This window comes from Rhipicephalus microplus, chromosome 3 (genome assembly GCF_043290135.1).
Source record: "Rhipicephalus microplus isolate Deutch F79 chromosome 3, USDA_Rmic, whole genome shotgun sequence".
Lineage (NCBI taxonomy): Eukaryota > Metazoa > Arthropoda > Arachnida > Ixodida > Ixodidae > Rhipicephalus > Rhipicephalus microplus.
Window position 1 is genome coordinate 202,961,692 of NC_134702.1, and position 26,367 is coordinate 202,988,058.

At 44.6% G+C, this 26,367-nt stretch overlaps 1 protein-coding gene across 1 annotated transcript in view; it reads right to left on the reverse strand.

Annotated features, from left to right (window-relative positions):
- Positions 1–513: 513 nt before the first annotated feature.
- Positions 514–26,367, reverse strand: part of LOC142804106 (transmembrane protein 132E-like) — a 79,608-nt gene continuing 53,754 nt past the window's right edge. Inside the window, exons 11-14 of the mRNA XM_075890683.1 lie at positions 21,544–21,735; positions 14,802–15,005; positions 8,920–9,246; positions 514–8,315 (exon numbers count right to left, since the gene is read on the reverse strand). Coding sequence (XP_075746798.1) covers positions 7,542–8,315; positions 8,920–9,246; positions 14,802–15,005; positions 21,544–21,735 — 1,497 coding nt within the window. The 3' untranslated portion in view covers positions 514–7,541. The remainder of the gene's footprint in view (positions 8,316–8,919; positions 9,247–14,801; positions 15,006–21,543; positions 21,736–26,367) is intronic.

The window sequence follows — 26,367 nt, forward strand, 5'->3', positions numbered from 1 at the left end:
TTATGTATGTTCATGTGTGCATTTATATGTGTGCATGTATGTGTACGCAAGCAAAATTGGAACATTTTGGGGGAGGAGAGTGGAACCCCCTCCCCCCTTCAGTGCACCTCTGGGTCACTTGTATCTTTACAGAGGAGATTGTGGAAGCACCATGGGCATTCATTAGAAAGGTGCATACAAGAAATGCGCTTGGGCACATTCATGTGTTCTGCGAATACCTTATTTGCTTGATATTCCTGGCACTGCTTGGAAAATCAACTTCGCCTCTTTCTTTTCCAATAATGCTGACATAGGAAAATCCTTGTTTTTTAGGCTGTTTTGAAGCAGCTGAGAATGAAAAAATAGAACCCTATTAAACATGCACAATATGTGCAGCTGTCGCACCTCCAGACGCATCATACACAGCAGTCGAGGTCAAAACCTGTAATGTATAAGGATCCTGCCACAAATACTTCCGTGGTTGCTCGCAGGTGCACGCGTAAAAAAAAAAAAAAAACTCTAGACATGAAGACATCCAGGGGCTTCACGTTTATTGGCTTGCTCAAAACAAGTACAAAAGAAACACTGAGGGCAATTAATGTTTCCCCTCGTGACTAGAGGTGCCTACACAAGAGCTCTTCCTATCTATACAGCATCAAGGTCATCATCTGTATATGCACTGCAGTTGCTGCTGCAGCTGTCATATATAGTGTATGAGTACCATCAGCATAGTTGCACAACGCTTTTAAGTAATGCAGGTATGTACACATTTTCTTTTTTTTTTTTGGTATTATGCAGAGACTGTACAAACACGTCAAATAAATAAACATCACCTTAAGACTGAAGATGGAAGAAGGGGTGCAAAAGTACAAGAAAGGCGGTCGCGTTACATGCAGAGCACTAATGCAGGCGTATGAAATGTGGCTGAAATGGGAAAGACTTTATGCAGAGAAGCGCCGGTGTAGATGGTGAAAAAGACAAAGATAATTTTTTAAGATCGGCCACATTTGAGGCTGCCGGCAAAGTTATCCATGCCTGCGCACAGAAGTATGAATAGATGTGCGAATGCTCAAGCAGACATCACTGAAAATGGTAATCTGAAACGTTCATGTGCCATTGTAGTTTTGTGGGGGTGTAGCAATGTGTAAGCTTGTATGGTACAAAGCACGGCGCCCATATTGCGGGTACATTCGCTGCTGCCACTCACAATTTTGTTGTGAACACAATGCAGGCATCAAAGGCATTTGGGACTGGTGTTTGAGCCAGCATGTGCTGGCCGGCACGTCGAATTCACTGACTATGACTAAAAAAAATATATGATGAAATCTGCTTGTTATTCTCACCTTCTAGGCATGCACCTGCCCCTCCTGGCAGAATATATTCATGCTGAACCTCAAGTGAATATCTACATGCTCCAAATTACAGAGCAAAGCAATGCATTTTAAGTGCTGCATTTCTATACAAGGCATTGCCCTTTATTCTGCGTACTTTTGCAGTTTATGCTTATCGATTTTCTATAATGCCACTCACAATTGCTACCCTACGTGAAATACCTTCACAGTTCTTTTGGTGCTACATGCAAAGAATTATTGATTCAGCCTTCCACAAAAGTGTATAGAAGCCTTTAAAATACATCTACAATGTCTGAAAAAAAAAAAGAAAGACGTCCTTGAAAGGAAAATGAAGAGGATTAAGTTTAGTAGCCATTTGTAAAATGGACAAGTAAATGCAGTTTGTCTCTAACAAAAAAAATTGGTAGAACAGCAAAATTAGTGTTTCATATAGTATATCTTCATGTTTCTAGGGTTCCTATCCTCCTTGTGATCTTGCAGTGTTAAAAAGTCAGTTCAAATATAACTACATGGAGTTGCTTTTATAACTTACTCTGCAATTTTTTATGCCTTACTACTGCGCCAATTATTTTCATTTTCATCAATCATATAGTCCTCGGCACCCTTATAATGTAACCCAGTGGGCTTCCAGACTCTGCAATCAGCCTAACTGCACCTGTGTCAGTGTTATAATAAGACCAAAGAATACAAAGACCACATCTGAGAGGCCCTTGGCATCTTTGTACACAGCATTTGTAATTAGTGCAAGGCTAGAATGATCCCATTAAAATTGCACCTTTTATAACAATTACGTACTATATTTGGCCTCATTATGTCAACAAAGCAATGAACTACTATACAAAAGAACATATAGTTGATGTCTGACTGATTAGAACATCAACACTGCCGGTCACAATATATGTGGCCAGTTAAAATGTGTGTTTTGTTGCATACAAAAGTGGTAACAAAAGCTAACAGTACAAACGGAAACACACTACATGTACAAATGCCGGGACAAGATTTCAACATTCACTAAACAGCAGTCTTTCTGCAAACATGCATGCATATGTATGATATAATATAGAGATGTAACCTTTGTGAGAAGATTCTACACCTTAATACACATCAAGTAACGTGAAAATATACCAAAGTATTCTGATGCTAGCCTATACAGAAGCCAAGTACAGACTAGGTAATTAAGTGATGAGGAATTTGTGCATTTGTTAAATAATGATGCATAGAAGTAATGAAATCGGCTTAACAACTTAAAAATGAATGATATAGCATACCCTTATTTGTGCATACCTGTTCAAGCAAGCAAGACATCCTAGGCAAGCTACAGTGACATGCACTTTAGGGATGTGTATCATGTATGTCTAATAAATGTAGTAAACAATGTGCACATTTTGCAGAACTAGTCGTCGAGCTGGATGGTCAACCTAGCGAAATCTAACAGACGCTGCTTTTGACATTTTGCTTGCATTATACTCATACATTATGAAGACCTCTCATGAAACTTTATGTGCTACAACCTAATATTACAGAAGCTTACATGAAAAAGCAAATAACAGACAATAAATGATGGCTTCAAAAATATATGCTGTGATATGCACATTTCATCAATGGTATCAATGCACAATCTAACCACAGAAAGTCCTTATGAAGAAATGACTTCAGAAATTCCAAGTGAGCAGAACAAACATAGCAGGTTTACAGCAACAGAACAATTGGAAAGAAGGGATGATGCTCTGTTATTAGTTTTGCCAAAATGACAGCAGTCTTCTTGTATGACAACAAAAAAACTATCAATTCACACTAAGCCACACACAAAACAGTGGCACTAAACTTTCATGCCTTGGCACCATGCAAGAACTTGTATGTCAACCAACGTCTGTTGCTGATGTTTGTACTTCAACCCCTCATAAACTCATGAATTCACTTGCCTCATCCCTGTAAAGCTGGACGCATGGTAATACGTAAAGACAGTTTTAGTAACCTCAAGAAGCAAAGAAACTTTAACACCTCCTTGCATGACGTAGTATTATGAAGTAAAGCCTGCTAACAAGGAGTAACAGCTTTTCTTCGCACTCAAACCCACCTTAGCTGGTTCACAAATGACAGTTGGCGGGATGCCAGAACACACGTACTTAGTTTCTTTAGATTATAACATGTGCTCCATGTATTTCCATTGTGTTAGCTGCAATTGTCCGTGGAGCACACTGCCTGCATGAATTGGTAAGATTTAGAGATATGTGAAGTCAGAGTTAAATGAAAGTTCTAAGAAGCATTTGTTCAGTGTTTCGTGTAAGCTTCAATATTATGGCAGTACAATGCAGTCAGTGCCTGATGACAATGCCAAGATTTTACATGGACACAGAAAGGATAAACAGAAAATAGCTTCAGTTAATTAGATAAACTAGTAACGTTAGCAATGCTGTCATAATGGGTAGCTTGACTGGTATTGACAGCTTTTCATATCATACTCCTGAGCTTGCATTACTATATAACCAGTGCAGCTCACATTAACGGTCCCCACACACAATTAGAACCAAAAACTAAGTAGTATATCTCACTATCAGTAAGACGATTCAAAATATCTCTTCAATAAAATATCTGCCTTCCCTTTGGTATGAGAGATCACTCGGAACTGCATTCTAAATAATGTGCAAGCAAAAACAGCTGCTAAGCAGACAAACAGCAAAAGTGTGCTGCTGTCTTGGTGTTCATGTTGAAGGATAAGGAAAAAACAAAATGAAAATGCATTTTTTTTTGCTTACTTGCAATGCAAACAGTTTCATGAATGACATTTACACAGCCATTACAAGTTCTGCTCAGCGACAAAAGCAGCAGTTCAATCACTGCTTGACAGAAACGAGCAGAGTGATGCCAGAAGTTCAGCTTTGTAAATTGTATATACAGCTTGAAATACACCGCAAGTGGTAATATATATATGTATATATAGATATCTGTATTGTACATTCTGGTTCAGGCTTATTTAAAATCTGAACTTTTTTTCAGGATGCAGATGCCACCACGAGAAAGTGATGCATAGCAGCAAAAAAGGTAATTCTGCTTGGAATTCTCAAAGTACAACCTTGGTCCATAAAAAAAATTCCCCGCAAAAAACAGTAAAAAGTAAGAATTGAATACAAACAACAAAGTCCATATAGAAGGTATGGACAATACAGCCAACGCAAGATGCCACTCACAAAAGTAGAGCAGTCCGTAAAAAAATTGCACACAACACGAGATGCAGGGTCCTTCGGGCTTTAAAAACTGTAATGACTACAAAGCAGCAATGGTGCTCTAAAAAACGTGCAAAATGACAGTGAAGCAGCTGCTAGAGTGGCATTGAAAGGGTGAGGTGAGAGGGGAAAAGGCAGAGGGAAGGCAGTCACCCCAATACTTCTTTGCTTCTTCTCGGGATCAGACACAAATGGAATCTGGGAGTACTAAATCGTAGTGACTGTGTGCCTACGAATCACTCTGGCTGTGCCCTTCACCATTCATACCAAGAAAGCTATACTTAAATCACTTGCAATACACAAAGTTCGATACCCCCAATGCACTTTTTCAAGCATAGGAAACATAATGAAAATAATTTTTGATGCACTAGAAAGATACTTCAGTATGTAACTACTGATTTAGTAATTTAAACTAATACTCTCTTTGCAGAACAAATGTAATCCTCAGGGACAGAAATATATTTATACAAGCCCTTTAAACATGTTTTTATGTGGAATGGTGTTGATGCTGTCTTGTGTTTTTCCACATTTGTAGACGTAATGGTCCCTCCAACCAAACTATGAAGTTCCAAAAAACCTCCAAGAGAGTTGCTGAAGGGGTCAACTGATTAACCCTAATAAAGGCAAACTCAGTGCCAGCTAAAAACGTCTTGAGCAAGTCGGTGCTTGAGTTTATGAGACAAACTGGCATTAAATACATATCATGAAAAGGGAAACAAGGAAAGACAGAGAAATGCCAAACTAATAAATAGTTTGTCACTTTGCAGTATGAATTTCATTCCAAAAGCAAGCATGCACAATAAATTAGTGGCACTGACTTTTTTGAGTTTTTTCAGCTGACTAAATCCATTCAAAACCAATGACCTTTCCCAGTCATCTATGTGCTCATTGAGATATTAAGAACTCTGAGGCATAGTTATGCCCGAACAAGCTAAAGGGGGAGTAGTCTAGCTCCACTGCCCCTCACTAAAAATTTACCCTTCCCCCCCGCCAGTCAGAATGCTTGCTGAAAAGAAGTGACTGCCCCATAACCCTTTCTGACCCCACCTCACCACTCGGATGCCAAAGACTTCCCAAAGTTCTTGAATAGCTTCCGCAGAAATGGGAAGTTCAAGTGCAGAAGATGTCTTCCTGAGATTTTTGGTGCACAAGTGTAAATAATTGCGAAATACTTTGTTTTTAAATGTTCGAATAAAACTAGCACTAGTAAAGCTACAGTCAACCATAAGACAAACATACGAAATGTAATATGATATGCAGTTGCTTTCTTATTACGTAAAAGTGTAAACAAAACAACTAAGATTCAAATGCACACTGCACATCAATTAAAAAAACATTCACAAAGGCTATGCTATAATTAGGTGCAGATCCGTGATGAGCATGGAATGAGCAGCAATGAGCTTGTCCAAGTTTGAGCATTATAAATTGAACATAAAGAAAAATTTAAAAATGAAAAAAGAATACTGACTTGCCTCGACCCCAAACACCATAATAGTTTCTGGTGTGCAGAAGCTCACCGATACGTGCCTATGCGCCAGCTACGCCTTGCGAGAAACAATAATCCAGAACAACATAGGAAGCAAGCTCACAGCACATCTTGGCATAAGTCAGTTAAAAATTTATATCTGTAGTGCTTTCAAATGCTTCCGATTACATTGAACATTCAGATTTTCATTTTATTTCAGAAATGAACGTTCAAGATGTTTGCCTTGATGCAGCACTGTATTTCAGCTCACGAATTAGTAAGCATGTCTGCATTTCACCTACATGGATGCTGCAGTACCAAGCTGACTAGGCAGTCACATATTTTCATTGGTATGCAATGATTACAGGGCTTGAGACGCACAACAAAATGATGTAGCTCGTGCGCCCACATCTGACTAGTGCAGGTGTATGCATATGTGCGTGTATACATGCATACAAGTAGTCGCAAGCTGACACACACTAGCATGCATATGCTGGGTGGGTTTGAGCTCTGGCTGCATTGAAAAGCGTGACAAACGCACTTTGTTCCACATTTCCCCAACCTAACGGAAACATGCTTTCAAATCACCGTGAACAGTTTCATGAGTAATGAGCTTCTGCTACAAGATATCGTCGCAACAAAAGTGCTTCTTGGAATTCCATTGCCTTCTCTGCGTCAAAATGCGAGGTTTTATGCAATCAGCTACATCCATGCGAGTTCTAATCCCCTCGAACTTCTCTTATAAATAGTTTGCATGCAGCGGCGTAGACCATAGCCAAATAACGATGCCGATCGGCAGAAGAAACACTTTGAATGATCCTCTTAGGCTCACGCTGCTGCAATAAATTAATGTCACAACTTGTCACAAGCACAGCGGCAACACAATACGGTCAACACTGTCGAATACAGTGAGCATAAAAGGCAGCACATTGAAGCACACAAATGGACATCACGCTTAACCATGCGACAGGGTGCGCAAGAGAAGGCTATATTACATAACTGGGAAGTAAGAAGACACAAAGGGCACTGCAGGCTTCAACTCACCCACTTTGCGACTGTGCGTACTCGTTAGAGGAAGCTGACAACGCCCTTGTCACACAGCAACGCACTTCCCCACCCTCAGGCACAAACAAGGCAGCTGCCACAAAAGGTGCTCACCCAGACAAATCCACCAGAAAAAGACCTGCAAGAACTTCACCCCGTGTCTCGAAAATCAGTGAGCCTGCCGCTGCAAGCAGGCTGTGCAAGAAGCACTGACAGTCAGCCAAAAGAAAATGAACAATATGGGAGGCAAAGGATGGTTGATTGTAGCTCCATGCAACAAGCTGGTGGCGGCGCGGGGGCAAACTGAAGGAACACCAACCCGTCTCCACAGCATGCGTAAGTAAGTTCACTGTTCCGAGTTCATGAGAGCACTGCCTTGAGGCAACCTTTTGTCAAATCTTGCGAGGTTGCATATTAATTACAGCTGGCACACAAATCACACTCGACAACGGTAACTCTGGCATCTGCTGTTGCCGTCTAGGCACTCGACTCCTTCAGCGAGTCAAAGTATTCGACCAGCTGGTCGTAGTTCATGCCTTTGGTAACATCCTCCCACTCCAGGGTGTTCCCCGCTACTGTCTTCCCATTGGCCCTTGCCTTCACAACCTTGCAGATGGGTGGCAGCACATTCCTGTTGCTGGGTGACGCAGACTTGGATTCAGGCGATGTCGTCTTTGATCCTCCCGGAGACGTGGACTTTGTGTCCGGTGATGTCGTCTTTGAGTCGGGCGAAGTGGTTTTCGATCCGGACGAGGCTATTTTGGAGCTGGGTGACTGAATCCGAACGTGCGGAGACAACACCCTCTGGTGGTGTCCGTTGCCGTTATTGTGGCCCAGCAGTGGCACATTCTGCACCGAGTCGGTGGCGGGACTGGTGCGTGATGTGGTTCGGTGCGGGGGAACCGGAGGCGGTCGGGTGAAGGTGAGCATGGGGTTGGTGCGGATGCGTGGCTGGGCTCCTCCGCCCTTCTTGTTAACGGCAAGGTCCTCGCCCATGCTCTGCGCCGTGTTGTTGTCGACGACAGTGATTCGGCCCGTGGTGGCAGGATAAGGCAGGGAGTTCGGGGGGCTTTTGGAATGGTCCTCAGGGGCCACCAGCGCTTGGGAGCAGCGCGTGTTGACAGAGCTGCGTTCGAGCGTGGCCCGCCCCAGCCAGACCCAGTCGTGGGCGTTAGACACTGGGCGGCGAGGGTGCGAGGGGGGAGCAGCAGTGGCAGTAGGTTGCACAGCGACAGCGGTGCTGTTGACGTCCTGCCGACATAATGATCAAGTCAAAAGGGTTAGCCACAAGGTCACAGTGAGCAAGCAGTGTTTGCTAACAAAGTTCTTTCAAAATAGGTTTTGGAACCACTAACGCCCATCACCTTACCAGCTCCGTCAAAAGTCAGGAATCAAAACTGAAGCTAGAAAGGAAAGAAAGCAAACAATACGCCGGGTCTTAACAATATTGATATTGTGTCAAAAAGATATAGCACTATGCAGCATTCCTGCAAAAGATAGCTTGCATTCATGAAAGCCCAACTTAATATTACTGATACAATACATTTTTGCTTAGGCGTGGGAAACTACTTGTTTCCTTTATAGAGCTGCATTATTGAATAGTTAATAAAGCAACTACTCTTTCATTTCTATAATTTTATTTATAACATTGTGAGTGGTAAGTGCATTCGTTGCAAAAAGTAATGGTGCGAATCAAGTTCAAATTTGCCTTGGTAAGGCATGTTGTTTGGTCTTTGCGACGCTGAAAGTGTATGTGACCCATTAATTACATCACCACACACGCTTATATAGAGTACTTCAGACACAATATGCCAGACACAATATGCCAGAGTGGCTGACATAGTAGCACACTCACCGCATGCTTCTGGTATTTCACTGCAAGCACAGTGCAGCCCGTGACCATGACAGCAGCGGCCAGTCCCAGCACCCCAAGGAGGGCATACAGGCCAAGCTCCAGTGGTGAGGCCATGAGTGAACGAGATCCATCGGTCGAGAGAGCGGCCCGGTTGTGGTGTGCCTGCACCGACGGCTCCAGGTGTCGTGCACCGTCCTGGTAGGGCACTGCATCCAGGCTACCACTGGCACCGGCCGAATTGAACCGGGCATTGACCCTGGCACGTGCCCAGGCCAGAGGGGCACCACGCCGCCGCCGTTGACAAGCTTTGCCCAGCTCCAGGCTCAACTGATAGCAGGAGGAGAGAATGCAAAGATGCGTTAAGGATTAAACACAGAGGACACAGAGGACAGATTTTTACCCTGTGCACTCCTCTATTTTCTCATTACGGCCCTGAGCCCATTACAATTCAGCAAATTTGTAAGGTAGTAATACTACTGTTATTTTCTGACCACACTGGGCCTCCAATGAGATTGAACACATCTGATCACTCCTCATATATCTGGACAGTGTGTGAATAATGCAAGAATTATCTGTAGTGTGCAACAAGTATTTATATAAAGGGTGATCATCACCAACCAGTTACAGTTTCCGTTTGAGAGAGCTCCAATGACACCAAGCCACCAGGTGCAACTATCACCATTTATTGTGTGCAATACTCGACTATGTGAGCACAAAGAACTGTGATCCACTTCCACGTGGTCACCATCAAGAAGTCCTTTCAAACAGGAAACAGGAAAGCGGTGTTATCAGACACAAAAAATCTGAATGTGTGTGCAGTGGCCACGGACTCGCAAGCAGCCGCTGAGTAGTAGAGCTGCCGGCACCAATTCTTAAGAATAGTAATGGTGACTACGACCAATGTTACCACAGTTGACTCTCGTTAATTCAAACTCAAAGGGACCTCTGGATTTCGTTTCAATTATCAAAAAGTTTGAATTATCAAAAGTTCTCAGATATACGACTTTGGGTGATGTGGCACCCCATATTATGGTTAGGCAATCATTTCATCACAATAAAAATTTTTTTAGCGTTTTTCAACCCTCAATGCACACAATGAACAGAAAGAACAGGTATAAGGTCCACAAGTTTATTGGCCATATGCTGCTGATGAGACCTTTTAAATAAATCGTGAATTGCCAACTGCTTCTTTGCTATATATTCCTTAAAAACAAAGCTCTCTATACCAGTTGAGAAGCACCACGGTTTACCATGCGTGTGCTTCGTTTCAAACATTTCTTCACTATCAATGCCTTTTTCCTTGAAGGCCAGAAATGCTTATTTCTCACTTTTATACTGTTACAATTACGTACGCATGCAAAATTTTAAATATGAGTGAGAAACTGGCAGATATTTTCTGGTATGAAAATTAAGAGGCTTTTAAATACATTACAAGAATAGAGGGCCAACCAAAAGGAATTTTCTTTGATTAGCAAAAGTATGAATTATCAAACTTTGAATTATCGCGAGTTTACTGGAGATAATTTCAGTAGTCCAACTCTGCCACGGCACCTGACTCCTTTCTGTCGCGCTTGCGCAGCGCTGTCGGCTCAAAGGCGAGCAATGCAAGCAACTCTGGCAGAGGCAACGTTACATTGGGCAGAGACACCGAAGCGCACACTTTTTTTTGGCTCGTGTTGGTTATCTATGCGCCAGAATAACGCCGCGTGCCTTTTGAGCAAATATGCTTCGGTGTTATGTGACCGGCTGCAAGAGTGGCTACGACTCAGAGCAATCTTTAAGCGAGGTCTTTTCTCAGGCCCCTGAAGACTGCTTCAGGTCTTCGCGAATGATAGCGCACCGTTACGAGGCTCGACAAAGAACTCACAAGCTTTTGTGTCAAGTGTCACCTGCACTCTCAGCCAGAAGACCTTGTTATAGGTTTCATCCACAACGTCAATGATGAAGTGGTCATCATACCACGTGATAAATGGACGCTGAAAGATGCTTTACGTCTCTTTCCCAGTTTTCCGAAACATATATCAGAGCCCTCAAAGACTCACAAGCTTCTCACTGTGCTGCCAGCCATTGACATTAAGTGTCGAAACGAAATGAAGGTGAAAATGAAAACGTAGTGCCCAGTCATTTTGACCATGGCAAACTAGGGTGTTCTACAGACGACGCGGTTGCCGTGGAAAGCCCTGCATCGCTCTTCGACAAGCTTTCAACCACCGCGAGACGCTAGCGAAAGAGTGCAAGGATGGTCGGCAGAAGCAGTTGGTGATACGGTTGTTCTTGTACTCAAAAATGCTATTCCAATTGCACTGAAAAAGCCGTGACAATATCAAGTGAGCTTTTAAGCTAACTGTTAGTGCAAACGACCTACTTGTACCGCCATCCACCTATGCTACGAATTCGTCCGTCCAAATGACTTCACTTCGTGACTTGAAATGTCTGCTCAGCTACACTAACTAAAGGAAACTGTGCCAAGGTATCCCTGCCAATCTGTATCCAGAAATCTAGTCGTCAACGGTTGGCACAAGACAGGGCAAGGCGTGGAGATGGAAGACATGCACTGTCATGATTGCAAACACTAGGCTTGTGCCAATATCCGTATGCTCTGAATCACCAAACGAATAATGCAGTATTCGAATTTGCTTTGAATCGAATTTGAAATAAAAAATTCAAATTATTCGAGACGAACGAATAAATTAATATTAATCTGCATCTATGCCCTATAAAAATGATTTCACTGCATTATAGTAGTGCTAAGCCATAAAAAGATCTATAGATGTATATTAGTTCGCATGTAACTTCTTGTAAAAGTGGTTTCACTGCAGTGAAGTGGCGCTGAACCATGAAAACACAAATCCAGAAAAAATCAGCTTTGCCGATACACCCCACTTCAAGGTTAAATAAAGATATTACCCTCATATAGATTCATTTTTTTCAGTTTAAAAGCTCGTTATACCAATTTATACACTACAAGTATAGCAAATTTTAAAACATAAAAAGTTCACAAGCTATCACTAGCATTCTACTAAAAGTCAAATGCTGCTACTATTCAAAGTTGCTTCTACTTTCTTTGATGCAAAAAAATGACAGCTGAACAGACCTTGCTGTAACTTAAAAAAAATATTGTGCGGCTAAGTTTGGTCACGACAAATCAAATGTGCCCCTTTTTCTTTATAATATGTCATCTACATACTATTCGAATTCGTCTCAAAATTTATTTGACCAACGCTTCGAATTCGTTTGGAACCCGAAATTCACTGTTCTCACAAGCCCAGTAAACAACACCTGCCCAGAATGTAAGACGCTCTAAGTAAACTATTTGCGGACCTAGAGGGGTGCTGTGTCTCTCTTCTTGGCTGCACAAAACATATGTTCGAATTTTCGCGCAAAGTGTTGAATTTTTTCGTTGTTACGCTGATACATTTTTAAACAAGAGATACAAATTTTTGACTAGTAAACAGTCAGAAGGTAGCTGTAGTAAACTAGAAAGCATGTCTTCTGGGAATATTGCCAAACGTGCGCTTTTGTATTGTTATGTAACCGGCCCATTATATTCGTACATAAAACAATATACACTCGAGGCTGGATGTATCAAACTCGTATATATTGAATTATTGGCTATATCAAAAAGTTGAAAATCCCTTTGAATTTGCCATGCAAAAGTATGGGACCGGTGCACACGTATATCGAACTCCTTCACAGGGGAACATCTGCTATATAGAACGCTGTGCCGCGCAGAAGCCCAGGGAGTGCATTTTTTCACAGGAAGTATTGATCAATTTTCAGACGTGTTCTAACAAGTTTCATTTCCTTTTCGTGCTCAAGTGACGAAAAGGCGGTGTCACTTGATTGCACTGATCTGGTTCATTGCGCGGCGCTTGCGAGTGCAACCGTTATGCTTGATGTGCGATCTGCAAGTCTTAACGAGCGGGCATAGAGTTTTTCAAAAAGACCAATTGCCGAGGACACCATGACTCAGCAATCTCATTGCCATGTTCACATTTTTTTTTCTCGCTTAATAGTCTGCATAGCCTTCGAAATGTGCAACCTCGTGATGTATTTTCGATGTTTTGTGTTTTAAAACACATGTCTCGGAGGCTACATTCTTTTTAGCTTTTCAGATAAAAACAGCTGAATGCAGCTACTCTGAGCTACAAAGGCACAAGTGACATCAATATCAGTGTCACAAGCGATATTGATATCGTCAACATGTCGATGGTGGGAACTTGACGTCTTTTGCACCTTCTGGACTTGTGTATTTCTTGCGTCGTTCCTGATAAATCCTCATTTGGGAGTTGAACGTTGACCTGCAGGTAGCGATGAAAAATATGACTGGTGCTTGGAGAGATGTCAAGTAAAGCACCATTGTAAACGTTCTTTGCGGGCCAGGTGACGACTACGGCTGGGTCATGACTGCTGAAAACGTCGTACGGTGCCTCGGTGAATTCTGTGACTTAGCGTTTCCAGGCACCATCTGAGGACAGTGAGCGACTTGATCAGTGGAGATGACGACAAAGCTGTTTCTGACTGCATCGATGCTGAGCTTATGGCTTCCGTTGCTGGAGCCATGGAAGTTTACTCATGTGGTTATGAATACGCCAATGTCTTTGCTTCCACTGCAAATCAACCTTTTGCCGTGCTACAAAATTTGCAACGACGTTCTGCGTCCATCAGTGCTGTTGAGGTCAAGGAGCTGAATTTGTTTATTCTAAAAGCTTCAATGATATTGAAGATGACTAGAGCTTGACGACACGCAAGAAGCAAGAGAAGTTTACAGACTATTGTGATGCGAAATAAAGTGCGGTGACTTGCAGTTCATGCTTTTTTTTCTTCATTATACTCTGAGCGAATCATTATGTTAGTGCTTCAAAGAATTTCTGAGGCCTGAAATGCTTTAGCTTAGTCCTTGAATACACATATTTCGTATTTCGGATTATTGATATATCAAACAATTTCGCGATTCTCTTAGATTTCTATATATCCGTGATCGACTGTACCTCGCACAAAAATTCTGAGTGTTCATTCACACATTAGTTGTTCTCTATAAGAGTGCACAAAGTAAAAAGTCTGTTTCTAAAATATTTTGTTCTTAGGAGAGCAGCACAACGAAAGAGAATGACATAAAGAGAAGCGACATTCGGTCGGCGGCGCGGCGCTGCCTTGTAAAGCTTCCTTAGCCAGCCAGAATGTTCGCTGCAGCAGCGCCACCTCACAAGAGGAGACAGCAGATGGTCATATTTTTGCGCCACTCTCAGACAGTTTTACAACTGACAGGACCTAGTAACATTGACTATGACATCATCATAAGTTATTGCAGCAGCGTGGTGACATGAGGGAAGTAGGAGAGGTCAACGCTGGATCACTTTTTGGAGTGTCAATGCCGCGATATGCAGCATATAGCACTCGGTCACACATGCAAACTTAATAATTCGCATAAAATTGCTTCCCAGCAATATTCGCTGTTGATATTTTGCAGGTTACATAGACATGTTCACAGAAATCGATACCACAGGCTATTTTGCCCACAAAGTTTTGTTTCAGTACCCGTGAAAAAGGCATGATCAAAATAAGGAAAGAAAGTTACTATGAAAGTTGGTTGTTGGAGATCTTGTAAGAGATGAGAGTTATGTTTGCAGCTTTCTCCAGAGAAAACACGCTTATGTTGCTGAAATATAGAAAGCATGAACTGCTACCAAGCCAGCACAACAGATGACTACTAAGAGCATGAACACATGGTAATAGAGTTGCATCAAAGCACCGCTATCGTTTTGCTGGCTTACATTAGCTTGAAGTATGTCCCACAAAACTGCCTAAATGTGCTCTTAAGACTGTGTAATAGAAAAATGAACACCATTTTATTTACTTTGAATCAGAGTTCAGATCCGTACCTGCAATAAGCTTCCCTGTCCTTGACCGATGGCCACGATCCGCGGCCGTGCTGTCATGCCACCCGAAGAGGCTGCCACTGGTGCCAGAGCGACCACCCCTGGATCGAGGCTCTCCATGACAAGGCTGAAGTCGGACTCTGGCACATCTATCAGTGGAGTCAACGTGCCATCCGAGAACCTCAGAGTCACATCCAGCAGGCCTTCCTGCTCGGGACACAAGATGTATAGTATAGACTAATAGAATAATGCAAGGGTTGCACATGGGTATGGGCCACACATCCAACTAGGCAGCCAGAAATTATGAGAAACAACAGGTAAACAGAGAATTGGAAAAAATTGGTGCGCTATTAAGAGGAGATGCGGGTCCAAAAACGAGAATTTTCTAAAAAATTATCGATTTTTTGTTTTCACCTGTTTTGTTAAGATTAGTACCTCTACTATTCTGAAAAAAAAAAAATCTATGTCGAGAATCAACTGGAAATGCTTTAAAATTGCGTCTGAAGAGCACAAGGTGGCTGTCAAAAGGCCGAAAGTGTGTCATCTTCGAGCACCTTGCCGCTGATAATGCGCCGCTGCTCGCCATCGTCGACCGCATGAGGCGAAGAACCGAGCCTCACTCTTCAAATAGCGACGGTTTCCCGCGCTGCTGCAACGCAAGAAATAATAAAGAGAACACGCTTTTGCCGCCTTTTTCGAGCGCCGCGACTGGCTTTTAAATCACGTGGTACGGATCGGAAGCCGCCATTGGCCGCTGCGCGCCTGTGTGTGCTGTGAAGCCTACTTGCAGGATCCGTGTCTCGTCGAGCAGCACAGCTGAACAACGCTTTTCTCGAGTGCTTATTCGTTATGGATGAAGAAAGCCATAGGAAGCGCGGTCACCGGCCTGTGAAGTTTCATGCGGCGCACAAATTTCGAGGACGCCGGCGCAAATCAAAGCCGAACACTCATACCACGAAAAGATCGTCTGCTGCCGCAAAACGTAGTGGCAATGACGCCGATGCGCCCGACGAGTTTGCCGCAGCATTCGAATATGTGAGTGCATCCCAGAAAAAGATCGGACTCTTCGAAGACGAAGAAAAATCACAGGACGACGAGTCTTCGTTGATTGCTGATGTGACAGCACTGAACATGCTTGTTGTGCGCAGTGCAATGTGTCCGACGTGTCGCCATTTGGGATTACGTGTCCGGGAACCGGCCGACAAACGGAAAGGACTTGCGTCGTTCGTCGAACTCCACTGCCCAAACAGTGAGTGCCCCGAGACTATTCTTTCGGCGACATATACTTCGCGGCGAGTAGCTTCAGGCGAGGAGGCCAGCGTGAGCGTGGCGGGTAACGGACTGACCACGAGGAGAACATACGACAGTGGGAGCTCGCGCGATAGCTACGCTGTCAACGTGAAAGCTGTTGTGGCGGCGCGCTCTGTAGGCATGGGCTACGAGCAGCTAGTCCGATTTTAATGGCAGTGGCCACTACAAGGAGGCCACTGCCATTACAAGTGTACAAATTTCGTCGCATTCAATGATATCTTTGATAAATAAACATGCAATTTTGACTTTAAAACTTTGTTTTCTCAAAACACAAATTTTGCCATTTTTGTCATTGTGCCCCTCCTTTTTCGGGTACTTCTGGTGCTCAGATCTGCATGAAATTTTTCCCAAATTTTTTCCAAAGTACGAGAAATGCAATTATCTTGTTTAAGTTTCAATATTCTTTTTATATAATAAAAAAAAATTATGTAAACTTTTACTAGGGTAGGAGAAATATGAACTTCCCACGTTAAAATTTTTCACGTCTAGTACATATTTTGTATAGACTTTCAAATTAGTTGTTTGCATTCCACACTTCATTTGAAACATTATGAACTATCAATTGTAAAAAATTAATGAAGTTTAGGTATGAAAAGAGGGGAGCAAAGGGCTTAAGTTTTTGCACTTTGTCATGTTGCAAAACTAAAAGTATGCAACTTGCAAGACAACTCATTATATATTCGAAATCAGCATAAAAAGTTCTATAAGCACCTCAAGTTTCATTGCTCTCGAATGAATATTAAAAAAAAGTGTCTTCGACCCGCATCTCCCCTTAAGCTGTGTCATTAAAAGGGGAATGTGACAGCATTATTAGACCCTTGTTCCCATGGTCTGTAGGAGGGTGGCACCATCCTGCCATATGGTGCCATAACATAACTGCCTGCAGAGGCCACAAGCAACAACAATGACAGCCACGTAGGAGCAGAAAGGGCTACAGTGCACACTCATCCACTCACTAAGTTCTGCGTTATTCCCCTCAAACTAGAGAGCCATCATGGTATTTGGGAAGCGTGCTTGTCTTGCATCCGGTAACCCTGTGTTTGATTCCCAACTAGCCCTACATTCCCCCAATTATCTTTTCAACTCAAATACACAATTTGGTTTTCTGAAGCTTTCCTGAGAAATTTGCTATCAAGCTGAACATTGATTCACCTGTCTTTATTCTTTGTATCAATTGGAATTCCCCACTCTCAGTCAGTACAGCTGGCACCGGCATCGGATCTTGTGTAGCATCGGCTGCACAATGCTACCTGACAGAAATTATAACAAGTGATAGTCCAAGTAAATGATATATACTGCAGTTGTCAAATTCCAAATATAGTACTACTAAACTGTTAAGAGCTCTAATGTAGCACGGATCATGAACCCCAATTATTGGCATGAAGGATAGCTTATTCCACAAAAGTGCCTGTACAGTGAGCATAAACAACAGCGGTAACACGACTACGCAGTGCACATGAATGATTAAATACTCATCATTAAAAAGAAAGTTTCTACTTTGCAGTGTTGTGCCATTGCAGAGAAATAAGGCTGATAGCAGTGCATTTGATACTCAAAGAAAAAATAATTAGACCAAACAGCCCGGTCTTATGCACATGGCATGCATCGTCAATATTGCAAAAGCAAAGTGAGGCTCTTACACAAGTACAAATGGTACCTTTGCAAAAAAACACTCCTTTTTTTTTTTCCTACATTAAAGGGAGGAGACCTCCCACGTAGGGTAGAAGCAGAACTTGCACCGCTATACTGTTTTGAAGAACAAACATTTATTCTTCCTTCTCCTCCACTGAAATGACGAAAAAATAAAGCCAATTGCCCAAGCCACAAAGCACAATAACACCCCTCCAAATGATTTTGACAAGGATTTCATTATCTGGCATTAGTAACCCTCATTGTAATTAAATTTAGTGCACAGTAATATAACAGTACAGACCAATGTCAAAGGCAACGTTTGGAGCGTCAGTATTTTGTGCCTTATCATCACAAAATTTTGATTCAGGGACTCGGCTACTTCTCACTTCCACATTGAAGTGGACACATCAAGCAGGATATTTACATGTGTACAGTAATGATTGCTGCAAATATTAATTCAAGGCAAAGGTTCTACAACAGAGTTGAAATTAAGTAATTAAATTAAGCACCCATCTCGGAGAAATTCCATTAAATACACTACAGACTAGTAACAATTCAGGAATATGCACCCCGAATGCATGCTAGAAAAACATTGGAGTCTAAGTATTACTCCTAAAATTCACTATCCATAAAAAGCTAATTGGAATACCGAAGCACATTGCAGCACATACTGAGGCTCAATCAACCAACAAATAGGAGTATTAAGCAGTTACCGATAGGAGTACTACAGACAGGAGCATTAAGCAATCAATTTGATCAAATGGTCACTTACCTTGTTAGTTTCTGCACTACCGCTGCTTATACCGAACGACTTTGTTACAACAAATCTGTTTACAATAGACAATCGAATACTACATACCAATTTGTGGCATTATGCAGATTTCCCTATCTGTTCTATTGATTGAGTTTCATTTACAATAGATTTTGGTACAACTGACATTCAGATGTAATTGACTAAAATGTGAGGCCAGCAAGGTAGTCAGCACTCCTTCACAGCAGACTTTTCTACCTCGAACATCCCAAATTTCATAGCTTCTGGCTTCAAACATCTCATCGCATACTTTCACAATGAGAACAGCCCACCAGCAACATCAACACATGTGGCGGCCATTCCAGGCATATGTGCTTGAAAGAGAGTAGCACGCCTGGTGGGGCTGACTTCCACCCTTTTTTATAAAACATACGATTTGCAATGAGTGTAGTGTTATCAAAATAAACATTGCATGAGGCATTAAAGACTTAGGATACACAACAGCATATAAGCAGTTGCGCACAAATATTAATGTACCAATTTAAGAATGAAAGTTGCCAATCTTCAGTCTGCCAATGATCAATTGCATAATCCATTGTTTACTGTACGAGGGAACTTTGAAACAGTCGGCCCACTGACTGAAAAAAAAACAAAGGAAGAAAAATAAGGAGACATTAAAGTCGTACTTTACTACCTTTTGCATAAAACTGTTGCCAAACTAAAAAAGTAAATAGAAAGCACTGAATTAGTAGCGACCCCTCTCCAAATAAAAGGTTTAGTGGCATTAATGGCATGACGCTTATGGCGAGTGCTTTGTTCAGCCAGGGCTGTTTCGCCATTTGGTTTGTGTTTGTGCATCCTATCGGCCTCTGCACGTTGCGGACATGATCGCGGTGTGATGGAGCCAATGAAGTTGAACGCATCAGCCAATGCTGTGCGTCATAAACCATTGCAAGTGACGAAGCACAAGTAGATTTTTCCTTGATGACAAGCTTGATATCATCGAGCAAGATGAGAAGGGAAAGAAGCAGGTGGACATCATTGTGGCATACAGCATGTTGAAGCAGATGGTTAACACTATCGTCAACAATAGGAGGCAATCTTGGCAAAGAAAGTCTCGGGTGACTTCTAACCATACAGGTTTTGGCTCTATGACGCTTTATATCCTGACGTCGAAGAGGCCCTGCGAATGTGGCTTCATGACACCCGTTCGTGAAATACCCTCGTTGACAGACTGCTGCTACAAAACTGTGCGGAGCAACTTGCTGTTGTTCTTAACCAAGAAAGTTTCAGTGCAGTGAAGGTTGCCTGAACCGATTTAAATTGAGGCATGGAACTACCGTAGGGTGTTTTGCCAGAAAGTTGGCCAGAGTTGACAACTCTATTGTAGCCGACTGGAAAGCCGATGTTCTTCCTGTGTTGCACGAAGGCTATGTATAGCGAGATGTCTTGAATACCGATGAAAGCGCATTTTTTACAAGTTAAAGCCAAGAAAGACTTTTTGTTTTGACGAAGACACGTGCCACAGTGGCGAGAAGTCAAAGGAGCAACACGAACAGGAGCAAGTAGACCGAACTCCTGGTTATAGAGAAATCTCAAAAGACCGCTCGGCATGTGCAATATGCACATTCTCAAGACCTGGGACTCAAAAAATGGTGCTTGGATGACGAAGGATATTTTTAAAAGATGGTTGCTGGACTTCATCAGCAAGATGCAAAGACAGGAAGAGAATGTGGTACTTTTTCTCAACAACTGCTCGAGCCACAAGCACCTTCCCCAGCTTCATGCTAAAAAGGTCGCACATTTTCCACCGGGCACAACGTCCAAAGCACAGCTCATCGATTAAGGTATCATGGACTCGGTGAAATCTAGGTACTGCTCATGCCTAGCTGAACATTTGCTTTTTGATATGCAATAAAAGCGCGACTCTGTTATAGACCTCAGATTAGCAGCACTGCTTTTCACTGTGTGAGCACTGATTGAGCCAACGATCATAAAAAAAATTGCTTCAGAAAAACTGGCTTTCCAATACGCGACAGCAACTGCGCAAACCTTTTGCGACTGAATGACCGAGCATTTCCCAGTGCCTAGTCAGCTATCGAGAAGACCTCTAGGAGCCAGCAGTTTTCCGATTAGTATGTAACTGTGGACAATGACCTTGTCAGCACAGAGCAGCTGACAGATGAAGAGATTGTTGCCCAAATTCGCAGAGCGCCAAATGCAGGGCAAGAAGCAGAGGACGAAAATTAAGAAGGCACCGTAGAGACTGCAATCAAGAAAGTGACAACGTGCTTCACTGGCCTTGGATTACATTTAAAGACTAAAAAAGCTATTTTCAACAACAGGCCACAAGTGCAGATGAAGTGAACACGCTTGTGAAGATGAAGACACATATAGTGTCTAAAGTTGCCCACCACACAGTGTAGGCGAAGCTCACAAACTTTTTTTTCAGAAGCTTTAAGAGAAACTCTGTTCTCTGAGCGTGTTTGTGATTCTCTTTACTTAAAACAGACTTGTTACACATTTACAGTATAGAGATGTTCCCTTTACAACAAGCCAAGATTCTCTTCCCTATGAAGGTCTGCTGAAATGAAATCATACTGTGTTTTTCTTCACAGGCACAAGTTTCAGAAATACACTTTCTGTTCTTTAAATTATTTGTCATCTGCCTGCTTGTCTACACTCATCCCTACTATGAAATCCACATCAAAACTGCCATCCTAACTATGCACATAGCGGCATGAAGCTCTTTCCCAGCTGCCATTAATAATTCTTATCTTGTTGAAGCCTACTATCTTATGTCTTTAATCTTTGAATCTCCCGATATCTCATAGAGCCAGTGATTTGTCTGCTGACCTGAACTGTCTTTTTACTGCCTCGGCACTAAAAAAACTCGCAGCTGTGTGCTCACAGAACACTATTTACTGTAAAATTCTCTCCTGCCTTACACTGACAGCTAGTATCATACAGCCTTGTGCATAAGGCATCACGCTGGAAATGGTAACGAGTAATTAGACAACAGTGTTGTCATGCAGGGTGTGTCTTTCTTGCCTGGTATAGCGAGGTGAGTGCGTGACTAACGGACGTCTTGGCCACGAAGACCCCCGCGGCCGCATCGTCGGGAAGCACCTCGAGTGAGAGGCCTGTGACGAGCTGCACCTCAAGGCGTACCAGACTCTCTTTGTCTGTGCTCACCCGCAATTCGCTCGCACCCAGAACCTTGCCTGTGATGGGCGACAGCACCTGCATGACCAAAAAGCAAAGCTCTATCAGACAAAAATTTTAAATATAGAACAGCAACACCTGGCTGTCACACTGTGCATTTGACTTTAATGAGATATTATTATGTGCCGCTCACATAAAGGATGAATAAAAAGGACTAGGTGGTGCCTGCTCTCGCCATCTTGGTTGTTTTTGCCAGCACTACTGTGGACTGCAAATCTTGTAAATATGCCCGTTTTCTGTCACCCTCCCCCCTGTAACATCATTGGTGGAAGATGCGGGGTACCCGCTTCACGCAATACAGAACTTCGCAGCGGGCGTCGTTTTGGACAGGCAATTATGCCGACAGACAATGCCGTCGATGCATCCCCCGCTATGCCGAATACATCAAGCCATGTTGTTGTTACCACCTCCGAGACCCTGGCCTTTTCTGCGGGACTGATATCATGCACGTGGAGAAGTGGCTGGCAGACTATGAGCGCGCCAGCAAGACCAATCGCTGGGATCAGACTTTGATGCTTGCAAATGTTAGCTACTACCTCAGGGGTACCGCCAGTGTGTGGTTCGACACGCACGAGGAGGAGCTGACGAGCTGGGATGTATGCAAACAAAAAATGAAAGACCTTTTCAGAAAGCCCATTGCACGCCAACGAGCCACCTAGAATGAACTCTCGTGCCGGGCACAAACCTCAATGGAGCCGTACATGGTGTATATTCAAGATGTTTTAGCCTGGTGCCGGCAAGTTGATAGCCAAATGCCCAAAGCCGACGAAGTCAGCCACATTCTCAAAGGCATCACTGATGACACCTTCCACTTTCTTGTGTATAAAGACTGCTCCACCATTGACGGCATTATCAGGGAGTGCCGATGGTTCAAGGAAGCAAAGAGCCGACGAGTCTCGCAGCAATTAGCTCGGCGCCCTAACACTGCTGCCACATTGTCGTGCCAAGACTTCCAGATTCAGCCACCACCTAGTACCTAAATCTTCGTGCGTTTTGTGTGCCGAGAGATTGAGACAGCAACTCCATCTACTTCCCAGGCTTGTTCTCACGAGGAAGTCCGCCCGACAGTGTCACTAATCCAGGCCGTCGTGTGCGAAGAACTGGCAAATGTAGCCATCCAGCCTGTATGTGCCCCAAGTCGTCCCGCGATCAGCCCTGCTTCATACTACCGGCCGCTACAGACATATTACAGGTACCGTGATCCGAACCAGTGGTGCACGCGTGATGACAGGCCAATAAGTTTCAACTGCAATGGCGTCAGCCACACTGCCTGCTATTGTCGTTATCGTTGGCCATCGTCCCCTCATTCATCCTACCGTCTAGATAACACCAGATCCTCCTCTTTGCACAGCCATGAGGACCCACCGAACCCTAATGCTCGAACATCGACCTCACGTTACGACCGCTCGCCGTCCCCCCAGACCCAGTGATGTTCTTGGTCACCTATGCCCCGTCGCTCCCCTTCACCTTTCCTACACCGTCTCTCCTCGGAAAACTGATCGGTGCAGCTCCCAGAGGTGATGCTGCATTGACCTGTCGACCCGGAAGTACTCTGTTAACTCTGGCAACTCGGCAAAACTTTTTGGACGTTGAAGTAAATGGCGTGCCTGTTTCAGCGGTCATCGACACAGTTGCCCCATTATCAGTCATGAGCGCTCACCTTTCTCGTCGTCTTCATAAAGTCGTTAACCCCACCTCATCACCCATTGTTTGCGTAGCTGATGGCCGTACACCTACCGTCCTTGGAATGTGTTCTGCGCGTGTGAGCTTCGATGACCACAAGACCTCAGTTCTTTTCGCTGTTCTAGATGAGTGCTCTCATGACCTTATCCTCGGCCATGACTTTTTGAGCACGAATTCTGCCCTGATCGACTGTTTTTCTTGTTTGATATAGTTTGTGGGGATCTGAGGCAAGCCCGCGACCATTTCTGCGGGTGTTCCGTCACACAGCCACACCCTTTTGCTTTTCCTGCTCTGGTAACGGCGCGTGGCGATAGATGGCGCTACGTGCGAGCGCGGCACGTGTTACATGCGCGCCGTCGAAGCTCTCTCTCCTCCGTGGTCGGCGCCGGGTAAGCACGTGTTTCCTTCGTCCGCGTCCCCTTTGGGAATCGCCAGACTGTAGCCTGCCTGGGGTGGCCTTTGGCACCTCGGCAGGAGTGTTTACTTGAGTGCTAGCTTTGGTACCGTACGCTAAGCCCACAGCGGTGCCTAGTGCTTAAATTGGTCGTACCACACCGAGCTGCACTTGCCATAGGCCTACGCGTACGAGGTTTGCCCTAACACTCGCAACCAGGCCCAGTGGCCATTGTGAGATCACTTGCATAGCCGCGAGTGACCTTTTCCCGACCGGCGTGTCAAAGCTCGCCATTGCCTGCTGCGACGTGTTCGCGGTTTCCCCTTATCGTGAACGTCCGCATGTGGGAGCATTTGCTCTCCGCGTCCCGGGAGCGGACGTTGTACTGTTGTTCGGGGTAATAAAGGCAATAAAGTGTTGTGTATTTCTGTACTGTAACGCTGTCTGTTTTGCCGCGCCGCACTAAACGCCTTATTAGTTGAACGCGCGCGGAGCGGTGCGCTACATGCTGTGGTGACGGAGTCGCGACCCTGTGGCTCGCTAAGCGTGAACCCCCGTTGATCATCCGCTATGGTGAGTAGCGAGGTCACCATACTGACGCCCAACGCGGTATCAAAGGTTCATTAAGCCTTTGATTAGTCTTAGCAGAGAAAGCCCGCCTTTGCGAATCAGGCTCGCCGTGTTTGCCCGCGTTATGTCTGCTCTGCGTGAGTTTTATTCGCTGACACTTTTAGCAGATACCGCATTGCTCGAGAACAGGGCTAGTGCCCCCCTTGATCATCACAATCACACACCCTCACTTGTCACAAGCCCCAGTCGGGATGACACGAGGCGCTACGTAACAGCTGCCACTGGAGAGGTAGCGTGTTTTGGGTCCGGGGCCATAGCCCAACCCAAACAGTGCACGCGGGTGAATGGGATTGCTACTGCTCCCTTTGGAATGCATGGCAGTTCCATGTCACAACGCTCCGAAACGGCTCTCAGTGGAGCTTCCGGGGCGCAGATCGGCACCGTGGCCTCAGCCGTTGCCGAATTTCGCCCGCTGGCTCCTACGCAACCTAGCAGCCAAGCTCATTTTGAGCCCGCGCCTGTACCGCTAGCTGCAAGTGGCCTAGCAACTTCACGTGAAGCTGCCCCAAGAGTCAGCTGTGAACAACAGGCGCTCCCCAATGACGGGTATCCATTTTGAAATCGCGCCGCTTATCGGGCTCGGAGGCAGTTCCCCATCGCATGACCGCGCCGCTAATGCACCGACAGTTTCCTTTGAAGCGGGCGCACAAACGCTGCTGCGAAATGCCGCCCAAATGATTAAGGCATCACGGGGGCAGTCCAAACGCTTTCGGCCATTCCGAAACGCCCTCATCCCGCTGTCATGTTGACCGTTCCGACCTACAGCGGGTATGGTGATCTGCAAAGTGCAAGAAATTACCTGGACTCCCTCACACGTTATCAGAGAGGCATGGGTCTAGACGACGAGGAAGTGCTCAGACGCGTCGTCCCGGCTGCACTGACTGACACGGCGGCCAGGTGGCATCGGCTTTCCGGCCACCGAGCAGGAACCCTCGATGAGTTGCGCGCGACCTTCCTGCGCGAATTCTTACCCGCTGACTACGAGAGTAAGATGCGGCGCGAGCTCGAGCTCCGCACACGAGCTCCTGAAGAGTCACTTAAGGAGTACGTACGCGCGATGGAAGACCTTTTTTCTATCGCTGAGCCCAGAGCCTCGAACGAGGAGCACATCGAACAAGCAGGCACACCCGACTTTTTCGGCGTACCTGCGCGGTAGTCGCTTCGATTTGTTGACGCCAAGAGTGCAGCGCCCTTTCCCGAGACAGAGCAGCTTCGAGCTTCAGGGGTCGGTTCAGTGTGATCAAAGGAACCGCTTTGACAACTGTCACCACCGGTGATGCGCTGGGTCAAATTTCGTCCCTGCTCGCGCGCGTCGAGTTGCGATGCAGCACCAGCTGCACGCCTCCCGTACGTCTGTGGATCTAAAGCTCGATCGCTTATCTCACACGTGCGCCCACCTGTAGCGGTAGCCGCGAAGACAGCTCCGGCGGGCTGTTGCTGATGGGGAAGTGTCATGGCCCCTCCCCACGCGGAGCGTGGTTCAAGGGCCTCGCTGGCTGGCGGTGGCGGGCGATAGGCACGCGCGAAGAAAATGTCGCCTATCGATTTGTTGATGCCAACAATGCAGCGCTTCAGAATGCGGTTGATGCGGTATCAATTTGAAATTATGTACATTCCCGGCAAAAAAAACTTGACTACGGTGGACGCTCTTTCACGAGCACCGATGAAAGCAGATAAACTCGCCGGTGAACTGACCGTCTCGGAAGTCTCGTCATTTGTTAAATCTTGTGTTCAAGGGCTTCAAACGGGCAACAGTTTTGTTAACAGAGTACGTGATGCTCAAAAGACCGACGTTGTTTGTCAGGCTTTGCTGAAGTTGTGTCGCCAAGGCTGGCCAGAAAAACCAATACTTCCTTGCTACCTAGCTCCGTACTTGCAGGATTGTGCCGTGATTGCCGAATGCAATGGCATGTTGCTAAAGGGGACTAGATTGGTAGTACCTC